Raw genomic sequence first — 22,208 nt, forward strand, 5'->3', positions numbered from 1 at the left:
CTACCACCCAAGGTATTCTTGGGCACCGCACAGGCTTGATAGAATTCTAATCAGTTTGGAATGCTGCAACCAGACAAGGCACTTGTTACAGCAGGAAGGAAGGTATGTGTTTTTATTTGTAAAGGGAATTAACTGAGAAGAACCACTCCCACCCAAGGTATACTTGGGCACCGCACAGGCTTGAGAGAATTCTAATCAGTTGGTTTTTTGAAGGTTTTTTTTTTTTTTTTTTGCTCGAAGGACCAATGTAAATTCCTGTAATGGAATTCAGGAAGATTGCTCAGGATACTTGGTAGTTTATTGTTGTTTAGGTTGGAAGGTTGAGTTAGAACCGCTGTTGGATTAATACTGATTTTTATTTAACAGTTAACAACTATTTATACACATTTACAAACGTTATAAACAAATGAAAATAATAAGTGCTGACCAATATTGTTCTGTGCTCTACATTGGAAGGTTTGGTGATTTTCCTGCTGACGCTGCGTCTGATACCTGGTTGCCCGGTGACCTGTTGGCGGTGCATTAGCGGCAATAACCTAGTTAATTACTTTTGTGTTGTTTATGAGATATATAAACTGATAATATTTTTTATGACTAAATGTGAATTTAGACAACGGTGAAAATCTCTATATCAAAAAACAGTGCATTCGTACGGTCACCTTTTTTATTTGAAGGCAGTCTCCGTAGAAACAAATACAGGCGCACACAATTTTGACACATTCAATTTGTCAAATACCAATTTAATACCAATTAAAAATAAATAGATAACAAAAATGTTGAAAAGTGTTTTTAATAATTGCAGACGTAGAAAAAAAATCGTATATAACTCGCACAGAATGCTTATTTCCTCTACTCATACGATTTACTGCACTCGCCTTACGGCTCGTGCGCAAACATCGTACTCGTGGGAAATAAGTATCATTCCATGCTTGTAATATAATATACTATTATTTATTTATTTACTACAAACTCTACAGATATAACTATCCAATTACAGAGTAGGCAAAACGAAAAACAAAGACAAAAAAAAAAAAAAGAAAATACATTTGTTCTAACTACTGCCTATAACTAATTTAATTTAAATTAATTCATTTGTTTCTCTTTTAAATGAGTTAAAGCCTAAACTAAATATATCAATATTATCCTGAATTTGGTTATATAGACTACACATTACATTGATAGGAGAATTGCAATAGTAATTAGTTCTAGTATTATCGACATAGAATGTTGATGGTTTTCTAGTTCTGTAAGTTGAAACACAAAAATTTAATTTAGCCAATAGTTCAGGATCACTTATAAGATTGTGTATTAGTTTATACAAGAAGACAATAGATGCGATTTTTCTACGATTTTCTAGAGGTTTGAGATTATGTGCTTTCATGACATCAATTTTGGGTATATGGATTTCAAACCTACCAGTTTCCTTATAATATATATATCTTAAGAATCTATTTTGCACTCTTTCTATGGTGTATTTATGATTGTTATAATATGGACTCCATACAATTGAACAATATTCCAATATTGGTCTTACATATGAAACATATAACATACGGATACAATTGGTATTCACAAATAATTTACTGTTCCTAACTATAAAACCATACATTTTTAAAGATTTATTTGCTATCTCGTGTATGTGAGACCTAAATGTCAACCGTGAATCAAAAGTCACTCCAAGATCCCGCATCTCCGAAACATGAGCCAGTGCTGTTCCGCCTATTTTGTAGGTGAAGTTAGTTAGACTTTTTTTCCTAGAAAACTGAAGTACACAGCTCTTACTAACATTAATATTAAGTTCATTAATAATGGTCCATTTATGTATTTTGGTTAAGTTTTCTTGAAGAATTTGACAATCTCTTTCATCACGTACCCTGGAGTATAATTTCAAATCATCAGCAAACACCAATACTCCACAATTTGTAATCTCATTCACTATACCATTAACAAACATAAGAAAAAGCAAAGGCCCAAGGTTCGAACCTTGAGGAATACCTGAAGTGGTCAAATAATACTTTGACTGAAATCCTTTTAAGACTACCTTTTGTTGCCTATTTCTTAAATATGATTGAAAAAATTTTACTAAGTTCTCATGAAAACAAAATTCGTTCTTCAATTTATTCAATAGTATAGAATGTGACACCTTATCAAAGGCTTTTGCAAAATCAGTGTAGATCACATCGACCTGGTATTTGTTATCTAAGTTTTCAGCAATGTACTGGGTAATATTACACAGATTTGTAGTTGTAGATTTTTTGGCAAGAAATCCATGTTGATACACACTGATTCTGTTGTGTACAAAACTACAAACATATCTGCATATAATGGACTCAAATAACTTGGCAGGACATGATAGTAAGGAAATAGGCCTATAATTCTGCACATCAGATGTTTCTCCTTTTTTGAATATTGGACACACTTTGGTCTCCTTCCATTTTACTGGAAAAGTATTTGTTTTAAGACATTTATTAAACAAAATTCTAAGCGGTTCTGCAAGAAAACCAACCATTCCTTTAAATATATAAGATCGTATGTTATCTGGTCCAGTGGCCTTATTTATTTTAAGTTTTTTTATAGCGTCACAGACATCCTCATTGTTGATATCGCTAATATATAGCACTTCAGGTGCCTCGTGCATATGAGAGCTCTCTGGTATATCTGAATTTTCTTTTGTGTAGACTGAACTAAAGTATGCCGCAAATGCATTTGCTATAGATCCATCAGTGTACTCAACGTTATCAAAGCACATCTTATTTGGTATATCAGGCGCCTCTTTTTTACTTTTTATGTACTGCCAGAATGACCGTGAATCCTGGCTAATGTCAGATTGTATTTTATTCAGATACTGTTTATGTGCTGCGCTAATATCCCTTTTAATTTGGGAGCGTAGTTGGGCATACTCATGGCGAATTTCGGGATTAAATATTTTCATGCTTTTAATTCTTAACTTTTCTTTTAATTTAATATTTTTGATAATGCTTTTGGTGAAGTATACAGGATATATTTTGGGACAAGGCTTGTTTTTGGGCACGCATATATCAAAAATATTATTTAGTTTTACATAAAAAATGTCGACAGCCAAATTGACATCTTTACAGGTTTCTAAATCGTTCCATTCTGTATTCTGAAACAACTGATACATGGCACAATAATCTGCTTTTCTAAAATTGTAATGACTGACATCGTAATGTACAAGAGGTTTGTCTTTAGTTTTATTGTTATTGAGTAAAACTTCTATCCTTAAAGGTGGATGATGTCGGTCTACTTCCACTAATCCATAAGAGCTCTCACATACATTACAATGATGTGTAGTTATGGCAATGTCTAATATATGATTATTAAAATTCGCTACTCGATTCACTTGTTGACAATCAAAAAAATCAATAAAATTTAGCAACATCTCCACATTATTGTCTGTGTAGTTATTTAAGTAATATTTATTTAAGCCAGTAATATTAAAGTCCCCAAGTATTATAAAATTATTTTGATAAAGAAATTCAAGACTTTCAATATATAAAAAAAAAGTATCTCTGTTATCAGCTGAACAACTAGGTGTAATATAAACAATTAATACATACATGAAACTAACGCTACTTGTGTATATCTTAATACCTACTAAGTCTATGTCTGGACACACATAATCTAATACCAGTAAAGTGCATTTAAAACATCGTTTTACCGCTATCAGTACACCCCATCCACGTTTGCTGTCACTTCTATTTCGATTTTTATAAACTTGAAATTCTTTTGGGAACAATTCACTGTCATAGACACTATTTGATAACCAAGTTTCGGTCACAGCTATTGCATCATACTCATTTTCAGTTGAATGCACTGCATTATAAAAGTCTTTTGTTTTGCTATTTAGGCCGCGAACATTCTGGTACACAATTTGAAATGTTAAGTCAGAAACTTCAGTAGATACTAAATTTTCAGCAGTCAGTGAGTTTTCTGTTGGTCCTTTGTCTGCATCTAACATAAAAAAGTTGAGCTTGTGTAATTTGTGTGCTGCTGCATTCGCTTAATTCTTTGAATATAGATGGGACAATTTGGATCTCGAGCTGAGTGATTTCTATTGGTTAGTTTGTAGCGCTTACAGTTAGGACAGTCATAGGTAGTTACCTCACATTTAGTGTAACTATGTGCTTCCCCACACTTATGACAGCACTCATTTGATGTGCAATACTTGGCAACATGACCAAATAAACAACATTTAAAGCACAATGCAACATTCGTGTATTCCTGGACATATGCTGGACAGAGGTCGAAAGTAAGGTTATTATTCCTAATCAACCATTTAAAAGTGTCAGGTGGTGTCTGAAATATCCAATTTTCTTTTGTTTTGTTTTTACAATCCCTTTTGGTGATAAACTTAAAATGGTTTGCTACATCGGAACCAAAAGTTACTGTCATGTCTGGGTTTTCATTGACAAATTCCTTAATAAAAAATTCCGGTGTATACCCTTTTAGGATTCCAGTAACCATTATCATAGGGTCTGTATTTGAAATCGTCTTAACTTCAATGTTTTTGTCAAAGCTGGCAAGACTAGTTTTTAGTTTCTCTTGCTGAGATGCATTTTGGCATTCAATGATAATGCTTCCAGTTGGTAGTTGTTTTACCCTTTTAAAAGTACCAGGTACATCTGAGGTTTTTATACTATTTTTTAATTCCTGTAAAACAACCTTGGGGTCAGTTTGTCCTTTTATTTTTACTATTGTCTCGTGTTTGGTTTTAGACTGGGGTGGTGTTTTCCATTCAGTGATCTTGCCGGAGATCCAGGGTTGTTACGCGCTGGGACAAACTTTAACATATCGCTAAATGATGGTTTGTCAGGTTTAACGGTTGACTGAGGAGTAGGAGACATACTTGGTGAAGGGCTTTGCAAGTGTAGTGCAGTTCCAACGCCTAATGTTAGTTCCCTAATTTGATTTCTCAATTCAAGGTTATTTTTTCTGTTTGTCCTATTCTGAATGCTAGTGTTGTGACATGTTTATGAATTGTAAATAATGCTGTTTGGACATTTTTAGATTCATTAAGAATATTAGATGTAGTAAACTCTTGAACAATCTGGAGAGAATCAAGTACTGCAATAAGGATATCCTCAGTTGATTGCGCAACATAGTTGCTTTTGGTGTTTTTTTCATTATTCTGGATATGTTGATAGTTTGGCCTTCTTTTTGTTTCGTTACTTTCTGGGTTTGAGTCCGATCGCTGTCTTTTTTGGGAGCCAATATGGGAAAGATACAAAGATTTTCCGTCAGTAATGTCACTTTTCTGACCAAAGACATCGGCATCAGTTATATCGTTTCGAGATTGCTTCTGGGAAGATGTAGCCATGGGTGGCGTTATTTGTACCGATTTTCTAGGTTTGAAAACTTGATCCGGCGTTAAATTTACGTTCTCCGTGCTAAAACTCTCTTGTTGTGATTTTGAAATGTTTATGCTATTGTTATCATATGTTTCCCCGACAGATTTCTCATTCATTTTGTTATCACAAATAACATCTTTTTTATCACATTTATTCAAAGGAGTTGCCTGAAAAGGTAATTTATTTATACCAATTATTTTTCGTATTTCTGCTTGGCTTATTGATCCCACAGAAGCACTTCTTTTTGTCTTCAATATGCGTTGTATTGAATTATTTTTACCACCAATCTCGTCACCGCCACTATCACTGTCCATTGTATAGTTTTTTGCAATTATGTCTGCTTTAATACCACAAAAATAAACAAAAATGTAGAGCGATAAAAATACGTCCGAACTACGCGAACTACGTATTTTGTTTTAAAAAATAAAGGTAAACCTCTTGATTTCGAGAAGGGAGAAAATGTTTATGTTAAGGATCTTGTACATAACATGACTCCTGCAAAAGTAATTGAACCATCTCAAAGATCTAGAAATTATAGGGTAAGATTAGCAAATGGAATTGAAGTTGAACGTAATCGCGTGCAATTATACCAAGCTTCTTCACCTAACCCTGTAAGTTCTGATGATGCACTTGATTGATTGATTTTGATGTAAACCATGTTCCAGAGAATCAACCTGATTTTGTAGAAAATTCTTTGCAGAATTTTAATAATATTAGACCTTCAACTGAAAATAATCCTACAACTTGGTCTACGGGGTACTTGGTCTATCAAGGTCTGGACGGTTGATTAAAAAGCCGGAATATCTTAAAGATTATGTTCGTTAAAATAACAAATTGTATTATATTTTTATTTTTTATAAGAAAAGAGGGATGTCAGGTATCTTATAGTAATAATAAGTATGATAGGTAGTTGGTAGGAAGCAGGTAGGGGGTGACAGAAAAAGTGAGTCAAAAAAGTTTAGTTGAAAGCACAACATACTTTTATTAATAGTATTTAGAACATGATTACAAGGTAGGTGGTGCCTTATCAGATTTAATTTGAACCATTATTAATTGGTCTCCAATTTCTATTATTCTTGTGAGCATAGTCAAAATACATCATGTTCCATCTTGTGTCAATATATTTTAGCAATTTTAAATGTGGCTTTCCCATTCGGTCATGCTCCTTTTTGAGCAAATCCATTGCATTATTGCTTCTTTTAAAGTAAGTTACAATTGAACGACATTTTGTTAGCAATTGAGTTAAGTGTTCGTCTTTTGACAATCCATCATGAACACACAAATTTAAAGTGTGTGCAAAGCATGGTAAGTGGCGTTCATGCTTTGCACACACAGTTCAATGTAATTTTTAATATTTTCTGCAGTCTTGGTTTCAGGAAGCTCAGATGTTTGCAAAACTGCTGAACATAATTTTGATTTTTGGAGGAAATGTGCAGTTACTGTGCAGTATGCTTCTGAGTTCATAGAACTCCAAATATCTGTGGTAAGGCTTATCCACTGAATATAATCTTTAGTTTTTGGAATGCTTCATTGAAAATCTCAGGTACAATTTTTTCTGAAAATGTCTTTTTGCAGGGAACATCATAACATGGATTTAATGTTTTCATTCAGGCGAGAATTTAAAGGTGCTCTAGAAAACAAAATAAAACCATGTATTTCTTTTTTACATAATATGTATTGATTTTTAAATAATATAAGTTTGGTGTATTTTTGTCTTATACTTGATTTATCCGCCTTCTTCTTAGCTTCATAACGTAATCTTAATTTTAAATATAATTTAGCAAAAATTTTAATCATTTGCGTCTTATGGTTATCTAATATATCTTGGCTTAAAATGTGTATGTTCATTTCAGGAGTATCAAAAAAATCCCCGCTATTACGCATTAATTTTAGTAATACCCTATCTTCAACTTGTTTTACAAAAAATATATCAGATTTATATTGCCTGATTATAGTTTCAAGTCGGCTACATATTTTGACGACATCTGTACTGGGTTTGATGAGCCCGCCTCGACTTTTTAATTCATTTAGTGTTGAATTACACTTATTATTTCTGTCGCATAAATGCTCTTGACATATTTTGCAGTCAATTTTTATATATACTTCATATCAATTTCTTCAACAAAATGTGATAACGTCAGTAAACTTTCAAAGTAATCATGGTCCTGTTCAACCACTGACAAAACTTCTAAATCACTATCTATAATTCTATCTCGAAAGGAAAGGACGTTAGAATGCCAGATGGTGTTTAAAAACGTAAACAACGCGTATGTCCTCTCTTTGTTCCAACGTTAAGTGGGGACCGGGTACGATAAGAGATGATAGAACGCAATTCTACAACGTAGAAAGAGACGGGTAGAAAAAAATATGTTGGGCATGTCCGTAACATAGCCTGCCATTAAGAGGTTCAGGCATTAGGCATAGCTGCATCTATACTCTATACAAAATCACTGCCTCAACCTAAACATAAGGAATTTTCAAATGTCATCAATGCCAGTTTCGCTCCGTTTGCTAAACTGTATAGGTTATGTTATATCATATCATATGTCATATGACTACCTTATTGACAAACAAAACCAATATCACGCGGTTACAGATCCCGGTTAACTCAGATCATTTAACCTACTCGTCACCTCACACGTCACACATTCCGGTTCCTATAGAGCTAAGCTTTCCTTCTAATATTTTTAGTCTATATTTTTAATAAAAACATTTAAAAACGATTTTTCTTTTATAATCGCCAAAGAAAATCGATTCTCGGTTTTAAAATCGCAGCTTAGAACATCGATGAAAAAAATCCGTTGAAGGGTGATTAATCGATTTGTAGGAACCGAAACGGCCGTCCTGGGAATCCTGGCTGGAATATAGCTCTGTTTTTCGAATGAACGAAATTGGGTACTGTTCGTGTTAAGATATACACACTTTAAATTGAGTGTGTATGATGCATGTCTGAATACCAAACAACAAGCGCAAGCTTGTAGGTTTGTAATATAGGTATATGTTACGGATAAAGACGATAATTGGACAATGAGGATAATGACCAGGCCTAGTCGTAAATATCCATTTTTGCTCGCTAATATCGATAATGTCCGGGCATTGGCGATATTGTCCGTTCTAGGTTGGTAATGTTGTTAATATTTTTATCTTAAACACATTTACCGGCCGTTAACGATAATCACTAAGAAGGACTGGATAGTGTCTTTTATTTTGATCACTGAGGTATCAAAGGTGAACCGTTGCAGTAGGTAAATAATCAACAAAACAAAATGACATTAAATTTATCCAAAACTAATCATTTTTGTTGTGGCAAGAGAGATATCCATGGCACTTCGAGTTGCAATTTTCTTATTTGCGCGACATGCACACTTATTGTTTTTACATCTACCCTTGCAGTGACAACGCTTGTAGCCCTGCGCCCCTAAAATACAATTTGCAGCTGCAACTTCTCTAAGTCTCACGCCTTGGACAGTCTCGAAAATTTCAAAATTATTCTGTGGTATACATTTTAATCGCATACTCACAAACCTTATAAAGACCATCATATACACTACTGATAACAGCCAATACATTAAGGGGCGATCCACGAGCTCTGTCTACATCCGGTATGGTACACGAACCGTAGTTCCAACCTGAACCTCGGAGAATTTTTGATCGGAGAGCTTCAGCATTGTGCTTGTTTTTCCAAAGATTCTCTCGATCTTTTACGCTCATAAGTAATGTTTTCCTGTCGCTCGCAATTAAGACATTTTCCGTCAATATTAACTTCTTCTTTGAGATCTAAGACTGTAGAGCACTGGTTGCAAACTCTCTGGTTATTCTCTCTTCGTACGCTACAACCATAATGAAATAGAATGTTATTTGTTAAGTCAAATTCCAAATAATAACATCAGTAAATAAACTTACTGTGTTCCGGCACACTTTCAGCATCTATTGCCTCAGCAAATTTAATTTGCAATTGAATATTTTCAGGAGCTGTGTCTTCTTCATGTTTTCTTTCCCTAGGCGAATTAAATGCGGTATGAGTCTCAAGCTCGTTAGGGTCTTCTTCCATTTCTTTTCGCAAACTTTCTACAATTTCCTCAGTGGTCAAATGGTTGATTACATCATGTGGAATGCCAGCTGAGGCTAATCCCATCCGAGGTGGACATCCGAACATAGCCTCATATCTTCCAATTCCTTTGAAACAAAATTTTTATAATATTGAAGCGGTAGTTTACTATATCCTTTACCACCATCCACCATTGCGGTATTCTTTTGATCCCAGGCTGGTCTCAGTACATATAATAGCTTCGATATTGCCAAGTTGATCACTTTAGTTACATATTGTTACACTTTACTGGGTTCTTTTGATAAGTGAGACTTTGAATAAACTCAACAAACTTTATTTACTAATTACACAACAATTTACAATACTAGAAATCACTTAAACTTACTGGTTTTGAGGCCTTTGTAACAATATTATTTGTCAATGAAATCTTTGTCCAGATTAAGTTATTCACGTTTTTTACTTGTGGATAGTTGCGAAGTATTGGTTATACAAGGCAAATTAATTCTTCTGAACTATGTGGTGAGTTTGTTGATGAATTAGTGTCATCATCACTTTCTTGTTTGGCCCTATTTTCGTAAGACTCGTTTAGAGCTTGCAGCTTCAGACAAAACAAATCACGATCAATAGTTTGCTATTGTAGGGTATAGTTTGTAGCGTTTTGTGTTTCTCCTTCCGAATTGACTTCCTCTGACACTCGATCCTCTGTTTCAACGTCGTCAACTGATGGCACATCCTCTTCTTCTTGGATAAATTCGACTGATATGTAGCTTACATTGTCTGATTTGTTATTAGTTACAGTTGTTTTGATGTTCCGTCTTATGAACTATTAAGTAGGGTTTCAATAACTGACGAAATTTTTCTGGAATCCTTTTGAGTAAATTTTGACCTCGTTTTTGCTTGATATGGAACCATCATAATACATGCAAATTTTTGTCTCTATTTTCATAAGATTCTTTTAAATAATGCAATTTCAGACAAAGTAAATTAACATCAAGGCTATAGTCTGTAGCCTTTCGGTTTACTATCGGTTCCTCTTCTATGATAAATTCGTCTGACTGTTGGTTACTGTTGTATTGATGATATAAGGCAAACTAATCGACAAACTGTCTTCTGAACGTTATTTTTAGTTGATATGAAGCTATCACAACAGTTTTGTACATCGTTAGCTTTATTTTTATTGGAATCCTTTAGATATTGCAATTTTAGATAAAGCAGTTCAACGTCAAGGCTATAGTTTGGTCTATAGTCTACTGTCGATCTGCAAGCTCTCTTGATATTCAGACGACTAGGATGATGTGGAGCTTTCATTATCTTGTACACCATCATAAGAGTATCGGGAATCTTGCCGTTTGACTTCAAATGGAAGCTTACTCGAGTTCCAGTCTGCAGCTATTCTCAGCTGAGTCTCAATTAAGAATAAACGTTGTTTTTTAAATTTGACCATTAATCTATCAAAATTGCCTCTGAAGCGGTTTTTTTACGAGATTAACGAGATTATTTACTACATATGCAGTATACCTTCGATACGCCTAAAGGCTGCGGCGTTGTCACGTTGATCTCTCTGGTTAAATATTTTGCTTTATCATCACGAGAACTTAGATTGAGTTTTTTAGAATTCTGGCTTGAAGATAATTGCTGATGCTTGGTTTCAAAATTGAGTAAGTTTGTGCAAGACAAACTAACTGGCCGTTCGACTAAACTGCCTGATGCATTTGTAGACGGTTTGGCGTCAACACTGTCACCCACAATTAACAGTTTTTCAGTTGACTTATCTGCACTCAACCACTAGCCAGAGTGCTTCTTCTCTAGATTGACTCCAGAATCCTGTTTGGCACTGATTTCCGGACAAGTTACATAAGCCAAACTAGCTGAGGAGGTGGCTTCTGATCTGTCTGGGGGTTAGGGCTTTGGTAAATATCAGCACTTAGATTTGGGCTTTTTGCAGGTGTCGCTATTTTTAGGAATGAAATGGAATGGATGGTGATAGAAGATTCGAAAAGCGGGACGTATTCCCATGTTCTTTGTCAGATGAGGTTTGCTGGTTATGAAGCCATCACCACTGTCTTGTTTACCTCTATTTTCATGATAAAAGTCATTTATGTTTTCAAGAGCTTGCAATTTCAGACAAAGCAAATCAATATCAAGGACATAGTTCTCTGCCTCTTGTAATTCTACTCTCTACTCTACTCTACTCGAATTGACTTCCTCTGATTCTAGATCGTCTGTTTTGACCTCGGAAACTGGAATAGCGTCTTGTTCTTGCACGTGGATCAGAACTGGTTTTTCAGCAGAGTGCTTATTCTACAAATCCTGTTTGGTACTGATTTCCGTGCATGTCAGAAGCCAGACTGGCAGAAAAATCGATTTCTGATCTGCCTATGGGCAGATTTGGCCTTTTTGCAGGTGTCGCTTTTTTTTAAAGTGAAAGACGTTTGACTGGAGATAGAAAATTTGAAAAGCATAAAATTATTCAAATGCTCTTCGTCAGATGACGATTTGCTTGAACGCCTCACTGCCTCGTATGCTCTGCGTACTGGAAGTTGGAAAATATTCGAGAGTCGCTTTCACTTCTCTGCATAGCAGTAGCGGTGATTTATGATCGCTAAAAATAAACATAATGTACTACTTGCATTCTGACTGTAACCTTGCCTCGCGCATTTTATTATTTTTCCATCTTCGAACATCTGCTTCAAATTAATGAATTTACATTTTTTAAATAATAAGTCTATCTTTTGAATTAATAAATTTTCTATTCATGGCATATGCCCCCTCTCCAGAAAAACTGGTTCCCAGTTTTAAATCAACGAAAGTTTAGATCGACGTACATAAAATGTTATGGTACTACTAAGTACAGTTTGATTAAAACATAGTACCTACTGCTTATGGTTAAAATAAATAACTTTTAATATACTTAAAAAAGAATATTGGAGTAAAATTCTAAAGAAAGAAATATCTAGGCTTTGAAAATACCAATTATTGAATGTGCGTAATACTCTACTCCATTTGCCTTAAGTCGCTTCTATTTAAATACATTTTTAATCTAACATAATTTAATAGCGCAACACAGAAAACATTATTGTTAAAGCGATAATTTTTCACTCTTACCTCGAAGGTTTGCACTGCACAATGTCCGCACATCACTAAATGCCAATAAAATGTGATGTGGTTAAAAGTCTATGACGTGTTGGTATTGCGTGTGGACTATGTTGTACACCAACGTCGACAGTCGTGGAAGAAATTAAATGTCTTCAGCAGAGCAGGATCAACGTGGGGTATTACTTCGCTCTGGCTTGTGGACTCTCATGTGTGCGTTTACATGAAATAAAAATATGAACAAAGGTTAATATACTTATATTCAAATTATAATTTGCATTTATTGTTACCTATAACTTGTAGTATAGAGTTACCTATACTATAAAGTTAATTGACATGTAAAAATAATCAATAATCCGATCCCAAAACTAAAAAGTTTGAACTCCTTAGTATGTAACAGACGCTCTAGTTTCCATTTTATAACGAGTAGAACGTATTAGCCTGCTTCAAAAAAGTACAGAAACAGAAATCGTTTCTACTTAACTTCAAATTCTTTTGGAGAAGTTTGTTTTATCAAAAATTGGAAGCAATGTTCTCAATTAAATTTCTTTCACTTTTTCCTAATTGTTTTCTGTAATAAGAAAAATATCTTATTAATGTGCAAATGCAAGTATTACATGATTAACTTAAATGATTTCTGGCATATTAAAAAAACTCTCATTATTGCATTACAACTAATTTATGGTAGCTATGTTAATCATTTCATAAAAAATACACATAGGCCATCTCCGTGTTTTTCTGGAGCAAGTCATATTACTGCACAGTTGATCAAAAGTATCTACTCCTGACTTGGTTTCATTATAGTTTATAATTATATCAGGTTTTCCTGGAATTAGATTTTCAGAAATGCTTTTTTCAGAATAGCTCGATAGAAAGTTCCTGATATGATCCCTTCAAACATGTGTCTAGTAAAAGTGATGGGAAAGAACACACAGCCTTCTCCACAAAAAATATTTATTAAAATTATATATAATTTTTTGTGAAGAAGGCTGTGTGTTCTTTCCCATCACTTTTACACTTACACCTCCACTTTGAGAAAAAATGGACTACTACTTCACATGTGTCTAGTAAGTTCTATTCATTTGTGTATGATCCCTTCAAACATGTGTCTTGCAATCTATTCATTGGTGTAACGAATCACTATGTCAAGAATGGTGTCATGAAAGAAGTGTAGAAAGTGGGTCCTTATAGAAGAACAGTTACGAGATTCTCCTTTGCAACCGGATATAAAATGGACGATGTTTCTTGAGCTGACTCTCTTTGACAATACCGTATAGATGACTACTTTTGACTATTCTTACCTTTCATGTTTGTTTGTTTAGGAAAAACAATATTTGGATGGCTTCGACCTCGGCTTTGACATAGATAGATAGATAGATAGATAACAGCTTTTATTTAAAACAAATAATTACAGGGTAATTATGTTTAAACACGTCAAAGAAGAAAAAAGTATCTAGTATCAGTGGATAGATATATAAAAATTTAACTTATTGCTAAGAACGTTGCACTTTTTGAAACAACTCAAAATTGATAGGTTGGCTAAAGGTCAATCATCTGATGATTCTTGATCATATCCTCCCAGTCACTTTCACTGTCCTCGTAAGGCTCATTATAATCAAAATGTCCCAATTCATAATATCCTAATATCTCCATTCATAATATTTTCTACTTCTTGCTGTAGTTCCAATTCAGTTAGTGGTTTATTTGTCATTTTTCAGTTTCTACAATTAAAAAACATATAAATCTTAGCTTGACCCTTAAATTTGCATACTGTTTCTACAAAATATAAAATATGTTTAGTCTACTTATACAACAAATCAAAAAAGTCAGCATAAAACCAAAGAAAAGACTCACAATACTATCGCCAATATTATCACGTATACTAAAGCGTCGTAATATTTACGACGTGATGTGTAATTTCCGCACTACCGATAAAAATCCGACCGACGTGAATCCATCAGCGTTTAGCACAGTACTAAAGATGAAGCTACTGGGAGACACAAAAACTTTCCGTTGTTGCCGAATTTGGGGACAAATAATTCGGCGTCGTAAATCTTACGAGTATTAGTACTCTAGGGTTAATGTGCAAATGCAAGTATTACATGATTAACTTAAATCATTTCTGGCATATTAAAAAAACTCTCATTATTGCATTACAACTCATTTGCCCGTTGCAATTATTGTTTGTCTCAGTTTTATTTTGCCTTACTAAGCTAAATCAAGGCTAAAGTTAGTCATCATTCAGATTATCAGCTGGACGAATTGTAAAGAAGCGCGCTGGAGTTACGTCTCCACGAAATAGCTTACCCAACTAGAAAACTTGTTTTATAATTGGAAGTTTTGGTGACAAAAATATTTTATTACCATTATGTAAAAGTTTTCCTGTGATTTATATATTTTATAAAAGGTTCACCTGGAACTAAATTGTGTTGGCTTAAAATCTACATTATAAAATTATTACCATCACATTTCCATGACAAATATTATGGTTATCTAATAAAACTATTATTATAAAATTGCAAAAGAACTTATAGCTACTTTACTTGCACCACTATAAAACATTTCAGCTAACTTTCTCGAAATTGTTGCAATAATATTTTATAAAGGACATTGTGTGATTGTCTAACTTTGTTATACAATTATTTTATACGTATTTTATTTGCCGCTTTAATTAAAATATTCTATTAAGATGTTCACTATAACAATTTTTCTGAAGGTTATTGTACACTAAAATGTGGTTATGTTAAATAAATTATTTTGTATTTGTGTAAATAATTTATAGCTGAACACAATTTATCTTAGTAAGTACGTGGTAAAAAATATAATATATAAAATTAAAATGATATACTTTATTATGAATTATAGCTGAAAATGAAACATCAAAAATCAAACTGGAAAAAAATTAAAAAAAGTGGAGCGTTTCGCAGAAAAGTAAAACTGCGTTATGAAAGTATTATGCATAATAAAAGCTTTAATTTTGCAAGGAAGAATAGCACTCAAGGGATTGCAGTAGCTGATAATAGTGATAATAAAGCACCTTCATCTTGCAGTGATACAATAATCAGTTTAACAAATGATATTTATTCAAGTGATGTTGAGGAAGATATCGGAGTGATAAACAGTAATTGCTTAGTAAAACTAGAAAAGGAGAATCTTGAGATGAGTGGCATGCGTAATTCAGACCTAGACAAGAATGTCGAATTTAGGCAGGACCTTAGACAGTGGGCCATTTCATATAACATTTCCCATGTAGCACTTAAAAAATTAACTCAAATTTTAAACAAAAGAATTGATAACATATTTCCTGAAGATCCCAGAACCTTTTTAAAAACATATAAATCAATATCTTTGACAAAAATTGGCGAAAGTGGAATTTATTGGCATCATGGTCTTGAGTATTGTCTCAAACTAATTTTAACATCATTAAACAATTCCGTCCTGAGCGTTTATCTCTTACAATCAACATTGATGGATTGCCAATCTACAGAAGCAGTAAAACAGAGTTCTGGCCCATTCTATTTAACATCCAAGAGCACCCGGATATAAAGCCCATGATAATTGGAATATTCTGTGGCAAAGGAAAACCTAGCGATCTGTTGCAGTTCTTGCAACCTTTCGTAAATGAAAGCCAAGTTATTTTTTCAAATGGACTTTCTATAAATGGAAACAAGGTTGAAGTCAAATTAAGATGCTTTGTCTGTGATTCACCTGCCAGAGCCTTTATTAAAGGTAGGTACACATTATATTACCCTAATTAAAAAACTCGACCTACACTGTATTAAATTGTTATCAATTTTCTTGTTCTTTTAGGTACAGTAAACTACAATGGTAAACACGGTTGTCTCAAATGTACGACTGTTGGTGAATATTCTTATATTTCCCGCACTGTCTTTTTTCCAAGGGCTGACTGTCCAAAACGAACTAGCGAAATGTTTAAAAAAAAGTTATATGGATCACATCACAAACAAATAACTCCTTAATGTTTACTGCCAATAGACATGGTCGAAGATTTCCCTGTTGGAGACTCTTTGCATTTAATTGACCTAGGAATAATGAAGAGATGCTTATTTGGATGGAGAGATGGTACTTTTGGAAAATTTAAAACTAAATGGTGTGCGAAAGACATCATTCTTGTATCCAATTTTCTTGAAAATTGTAAAATGCCATCTGAGATTCATAGAGCTGTGCGAGGATTAGATGTACTCTGCCACTGGAAAGGCTCAGAGTATCACACATTTTTGCATTATTTAAGCATAGTTATACTAAAAGATGTATTACCAAAAGATGCCTATCAACATTTTTTGAAGTTCTTTTGTGCTGTAACAATATGCGCCTCAAAATTTTATTTTAATATTATTGATGTTGCTGAAGCTTTACTTAATTCTTATGTTGAGCAGTACAGAGATATTTATGGCGAGGATTATATTAGTAGTAATGTGCATAATTTGGTACATTTAGCTGATGGAGTTAGAAGGTTTGGTCCGTCTATAGGATTTAGTTCATATCCTTTTGAAAACAGACTTTATTATATAAACAGACTTTTAAGAAATGGAAATCTTCCACTATCTCAAGTTGCCAAAAGAATTAGTGAAGTCATACAATGGGAAATTGATTTAATGAAAAACGTTCGATCAAATTCCGGTATACAATTTCCTATTCTGAAAAAAAAGGATGCAAATGGATGTTTTTCTAGAATAGATTTTAGCGATGTTTTTCTTTCTGTAGATACTCATAATAAGTGGTTTTTAAGTAATGATAACAAAATTGTTGCTTTGCAGAATGCTCAACTAATAAATAATAAAGCAGTTATTTATGGAAGGTCTGTAAATAACTTAGAAAATGTGTTCGAAATTCCAATAAAGTCATCACATCTCCATATTTATAAAAGTGAAAATTTAATATTAGAACCTGTTAAACGATATTTACTTACTAATGTGAAGTGTAAAATTGTAACAACAAAATACAAGAATCAAATAGTTTTTATTCCTTTTGTAACGAAGCGTTTAAATTCGTTACTAAATTCCACTGAACGGGTGAAACTGTGCACCGTGGATTATTGTAAATACGCTTCTGTGTGCGGTTTGACGAAATTGTGGAGGGGGTAAGCCTCGAGCAACGTACCGATCGGAACTGTGGCGCTCCTGTGTTGTGCGGCGGCGGCCCCACCACCGACGCGTCATTGTAGTGGGGGCCCGGCGATTAGTATAAATGAAGCTCCGTGGCACTAAGCCGGCAGTCTTGCACCGCCTTCGTAAGACTCTCTCCGATCTACCTAACCGAACCGTTCCGTCCGTCCGTAACCGTAAGTACCGTGGCTTGGTGGCGTAGCGTCGCCGGGCTTGCTCGTCATGCAGGCGCATGTCGCATGATGCCCCTTTTCCCTGTGTTCTGGCGTATGGTCGAACACATCCGTTCCCCTCCTGTTCCCCCTGTTGGCGTAGGGTCGCAGGGATACCTGGTCGTGCAGGCGCATGTCGCACGACGCTCCTTCACTCTGTGTTCTGGCGCATGGTCGAACACATCCGTTCCCCTCCTTTTCCTCCTGTTGGCGTAGGGTCGCAGGGTTACCTGGTCATGTTGGCGTAGTTCGCATGACATATTTTCCCCCACCGTAACACGTTTTGGCGTATGGTCGAACGTGGTCCTGTTCCGAACCAAGTATGGCGTAGTGTCGTACAGACGTTCGTCCTGCTCCTTCTTAAGGTAGTTCTCACCAAAGCGAGACGGCCGCCGAACATTGCCGCGTTAGTTTTAGGCACCGTAGGTTAAGCATGCGCTCGCTAGGATAAGACCGGGAGTTTAAGGTTAAGGGGTACTGTTAAGTTTCTTGCACCGTGCGGAGTTGTTAGTTTTATTTTAAGTGTCACCGTATACTTTCCCGAATAAAGAGAGATGTTTTGTTACCAGTTTGTTTTACTCATCCTTGCGGAGCTCACAAACCCAGAAACTTCGTTCTCCACTGTTTAAAAGCCGCCCGAAGGCAATCGTGTTCCTACTGGCACGTAACGACTCAGTAGGTGGCGCCCGAGCTTAGAGCCGGTAAATAGAAGAATTTTAAAAACGCGTCACAAATTTGGCGCCCGAGCAGGGACCTTTTTTGTTCTGTTTTAGTAAAGGGGACCACGCGAAGTAAGTTCTTGAGCTCCGAAAGGTTTGAGGGATTAGAGAGTCCGTAGTTAGTCATTGCCCAGATTGTACCCGGTTCGTAGTTTGTAGTCTCTTGGCAGTTTAATCAGTTATTTGCAGGAACCTACCGTCCGTCCGCCGTAAGTGACTCCACCAACATGGCAGAGGTTCCTTTCCTGTTGTAAAAGGTGTCCGAGACTGGCGTAAGTCGTTAGTTTGTTTTTTTTAGAGCTCCGTGAGGTCCGGAAGTAAACCACTGACCGTGCCTGGAGGATGCGCCGTGGCATCTTGGTAGGTCAGGACTGACTGTGCCTGTAAGGATGGATGGGATATCTTGGAGAACCGACGGACCGTAAACCTCCTGGTGGGTACATGGGAGTACCTTGGAGGACTTTGTCGGTGACTCCTGGAGGATATCCGGGACATCTTGGAGAGTCAGGCGAGGTTTTGTAAACGTTTTTCAGGGGCACCCGTTGAACCGAACTGACTGGCTGTCCATGGACCGTATACCCGAGTTCCAACTCCGTTGCAAAAGGGATGGCAGCCCAGGAAGTGGTTCTGTTTGTTGTTTGTTGCCTCGGATACCATACCAGCTTCGCATGATACTGACTGTCGCTTCGTTTTTTTTTTTTTTTTGGGGCAAACCGGACCGCCGCCTATCCGTTAAACTTAAGTTATTTGAGGAATACGACGTTATGTTTTCTTTTGTTTAGTGGTTCTGGGATTTATAATTTTGTTTACCTGAACCGTAATTTTACAAGTTTAGTATGACGCCTTATAGATGCCCAAGGATTTTACCGTTCCGCCACGACAAGCGACCACTGGCCCGTTAGCTCGCCCGGTGTTAGACCGGCACCGGAAGCGCGAGAAGGATGCAAGGCGTACCAGGGCTGTGAAAATCCTGGCCCGGGAGGCCAAGCTACTCACGGCCACCTACCAGCGGGTACCGACCCGACCAGTACCGGCCAGAAAACAAGCTCCCAAGAGGCCCTCTCCGGAAGGGTCTCCTATCCGGTGGCCATCCCCGATACCGCGGATGCTGTCGCCGATTCCGGACACCCCACCGCACCAACCAGTCCCAGACGAGGTCCCGGAGAGGGGCGATACTGCAGCCGCCCCGACAGCCGTGGGGGATTATATCCAGGGCCATCCAAACCCTGATAGTTGGGAGCCATGGGTGGTCGAGGCCCTACGGGCATTGAGGCCACAGGGCGTGGAGGGCCGGGTGCGCCGAAAGCTCCCCGTGTCCGGCGGCGGTTGGGTCCGAGTAACTTTACCGAAACCTTAATTCCCTTTCCCCTTGTCCTTTTTGTTGTTTTTTTTTTGAGTATATACCGTTTAGTTGTTATTTTTTTTGCGTCCGTTGAATAAAGTTTGTTTTAGTACCGTTTCGCCTCGCTTTTGTGAAAACAAGCTGAATGGGGTATTCCGGGTGTTATAGTATATTGTTCGCAGGTAACCGTCATGACCAACACCACCGAACAATTGGCTCAGGAGTTGGCCGAGGTCCTGGCTGTCGCCCTGCCTAGAGGTTTGAAACCAGCTGTCGAGGGGGAAGATCCCTTGAATACAATACCGGACCAGTCGGTCGGCCCGGTACCGTTTACTTTACTCCGGCATGAGTGGACGAGGCTAAGTCGGGCTACCCTCTTCATCCCGGTGGGACCGAACACCTGCTGGCGTTGCGGGGAGCATGGTCACAGCCGGCAGGGATGCCCAGCGCAGAACGCCGCCATCCTGTTCTGTTCAGGTTGTGGGAGACTGGGAGTCCTCTCCCGTAACTGCGCCTGCTCTCCGCCTCCGCCTCCAACCCGACGGCTGTCACCGGCTCAGTTCAGGGCGGCTGAGCCGTACCTGCTCCGGATCCGAGATGCCGACGCTGGCGGGAATTCAGCGTTAGCATGCCGTTGTACATTTTGTAAATAAGTTTTTACCATTATTTAGCGCTTAGGTCACCGCATTATTTTAGTTTTCCGCATTGTTGTGGTGTTCCACATTGTTTTAGTTGACCGCATTATTGTAGAATGCCACGTTAAGTTTCCGCATTGCTGTGGTGTTTCACGTTATTTTAGTTGACCGCATTATTTTAGTGTGCCACGTTAGGTTAATTTTCCGCATTGTTGTGGTGTTCCACGTTACTTTGGTTGACCGTATTATTTTGGTGTGCCACGTTAAGTTCGTTTTCCGCATTGTTGCGGCACTCCACGTTGCTTTAGTTTTCCGCCTTACTATGGTATCTCACGTCATTTTAGTTTTCCGCATCGTGTTTACGTTATACTTTCATATTTGAATAAAGGTTGTTTTAAGGGAAGCCGGGGTGCTTTTATTCTTTAGCATTAGGAAAAAACAGCGATCAAGTAACTGTTTTTTTTTCCGAAAGAAGGAGGGGTGTGTAACGAAGCGTTTAAATTCGTTACTAAATTCCACTGAACGGGTGAAACTGTGCACCGTGGATTATTGTAAATACGCTTCTGTGTGCGGTTTGACGAAATTGTGGAGGGGGTAAGCCTCGAGCAACGTACCGATCGGAACTGTGGCGCTCCTGTGTTGTGCGGCGGCGGCCCCACCACCGACGCGTCATTGTAGTGGGGGCCCGGCGATTAGTATAAATGAAGCTCCGTGGCACTAAGCCGGCAGTCTTGCACCGCCTTCGTAAGACTCTCTCCGATCTACCTAACCGAACCGTTCCGTCCGTCCGTAACCGTAAGTACCGTGGCTTGGTGGCGTAGCGTCGCCGGGCTTGCTCGTCATGCAGGCGCATGTCGCATGATGCCCCTTTTCCCTGTGTTCTGGCGTATGGTCGAACACATCCGTTCCCCTCCTGTTCCCCCTGTTGGCGTAGGGTCGCAGGGATACCTGGTCGTGCAGGCGCATGTCGCACGACGCTCCTTCACTCTGTGTTCTGGCGCATGGTCGAACACATCCGTTCCCCTCCTTTTCCTCCTGTTGGCGTAGGGTCGCAGGGTTACCTGGTCATGTTGGCGTAGTTCGCATGACATATTTTCCCCCACCGTAACACGTTTTGGCGTATGGTCGAACGTGGTCCTGTTCCGAACCAAGTATGGCGTAGTGTCGTACAGACGTTCGTCCTGCTCCTTCTTAAGGTAGTTCTCACCAAAGCGAGACGGCCGCCGAACATTGCCGCGTTAGTTTTAGGCACCGTAGGTTAAGCATGCGCTCGCTAGGATAAGACCGGGAGTTTAAGGTTAAGGGGTACTGTTAAGTTTCTTGCACCGTGCGGAGTTGTTAGTTTTATTTTAAGTGTCACCGTATACTTTCCCGAATAAAGAGAGATGTTTTGTTACCAGTTTGTTTTACTCATCCTTGCGGAGCTCACAAACCCAGAAACTTCGTTCTCCACTGTTTAAAAGCCGCCCGAAGGCAATCGTGTTCCTACTGGCACGTAACGACTCAGTAGGTGGCGCCCGAGCTTAGAGCCGGTAAATAGAAGAATTTTAAAAACGCGTCACACTTTATTGCATTCTCTTTAAGTTGTGTATTAACTTTTGTATGTAAAAAGGATCATTAAATTAGGTTGTGTTGTAATAATGTAATATTAAATGTATAACACT

General features: G+C 37.3%; 1 protein-coding gene and 1 long non-coding RNA gene across 4 annotated transcripts in view; both read left to right on the forward strand.

Moving 5' to 3' along the window:
• LOC145737028 (uncharacterized) overlaps positions 1-7,078 on the forward strand; it is a 30,285-nt gene extending 23,207 nt beyond the window's left edge. The window contains exons 1-3 of one of the 3 annotated variants that reach the window (XR_014180199.1): positions 898-6,381; positions 6,734-6,852; positions 6,945-7,078. This is a non-coding gene — a long non-coding RNA (uncharacterized LOC145737028). Of the gene's footprint in view, positions 1-897; positions 6,382-6,733; positions 6,853-6,944 lie in introns of those variants that run through there. The other 2 variants (XR_014180197.1, XR_014180198.1) reach the window with 2 other exon arrangements.
• An 8,084-nt stretch (positions 7,079-15,162) lies between these two features.
• Positions 15,163-21,940, forward strand: LOC145737085 (uncharacterized). The gene is made up of 2 exons (XM_081991685.1): positions 15,163-17,812; positions 20,092-21,940. Exon 2 carries the CDS (start codon positions 20,101-20,103, stop codon positions 20,560-20,562), a length of 462 nt encoding a protein of 153 aa, XP_081847811.1. The 5' UTR covers positions 15,163-17,812; positions 20,092-20,100; the 3' UTR covers positions 20,563-21,940.
• Positions 21,941-22,208: the final 268 nt, after the last annotated feature.

This window comes from Ips typographus, linkage group LG13, assembly GCF_016097725.1.
Source record: "Ips typographus isolate SLU linkage group LG13, UJ_Ityp_2.0, whole genome shotgun sequence".
NCBI classification, from domain to species: Eukaryota; Metazoa; Arthropoda; class Insecta; order Coleoptera; family Curculionidae; genus Ips; species Ips typographus.

Bases quoted from the DNA above. Each gene is read 5' to 3' on its own strand.
- LOC145737085 (XM_081991685.1), top strand. From the start codon at position 20,101: ATGACCAACACCACCGAACAATTGGCTCAGGAGTTGGCCGAGGTCCTG.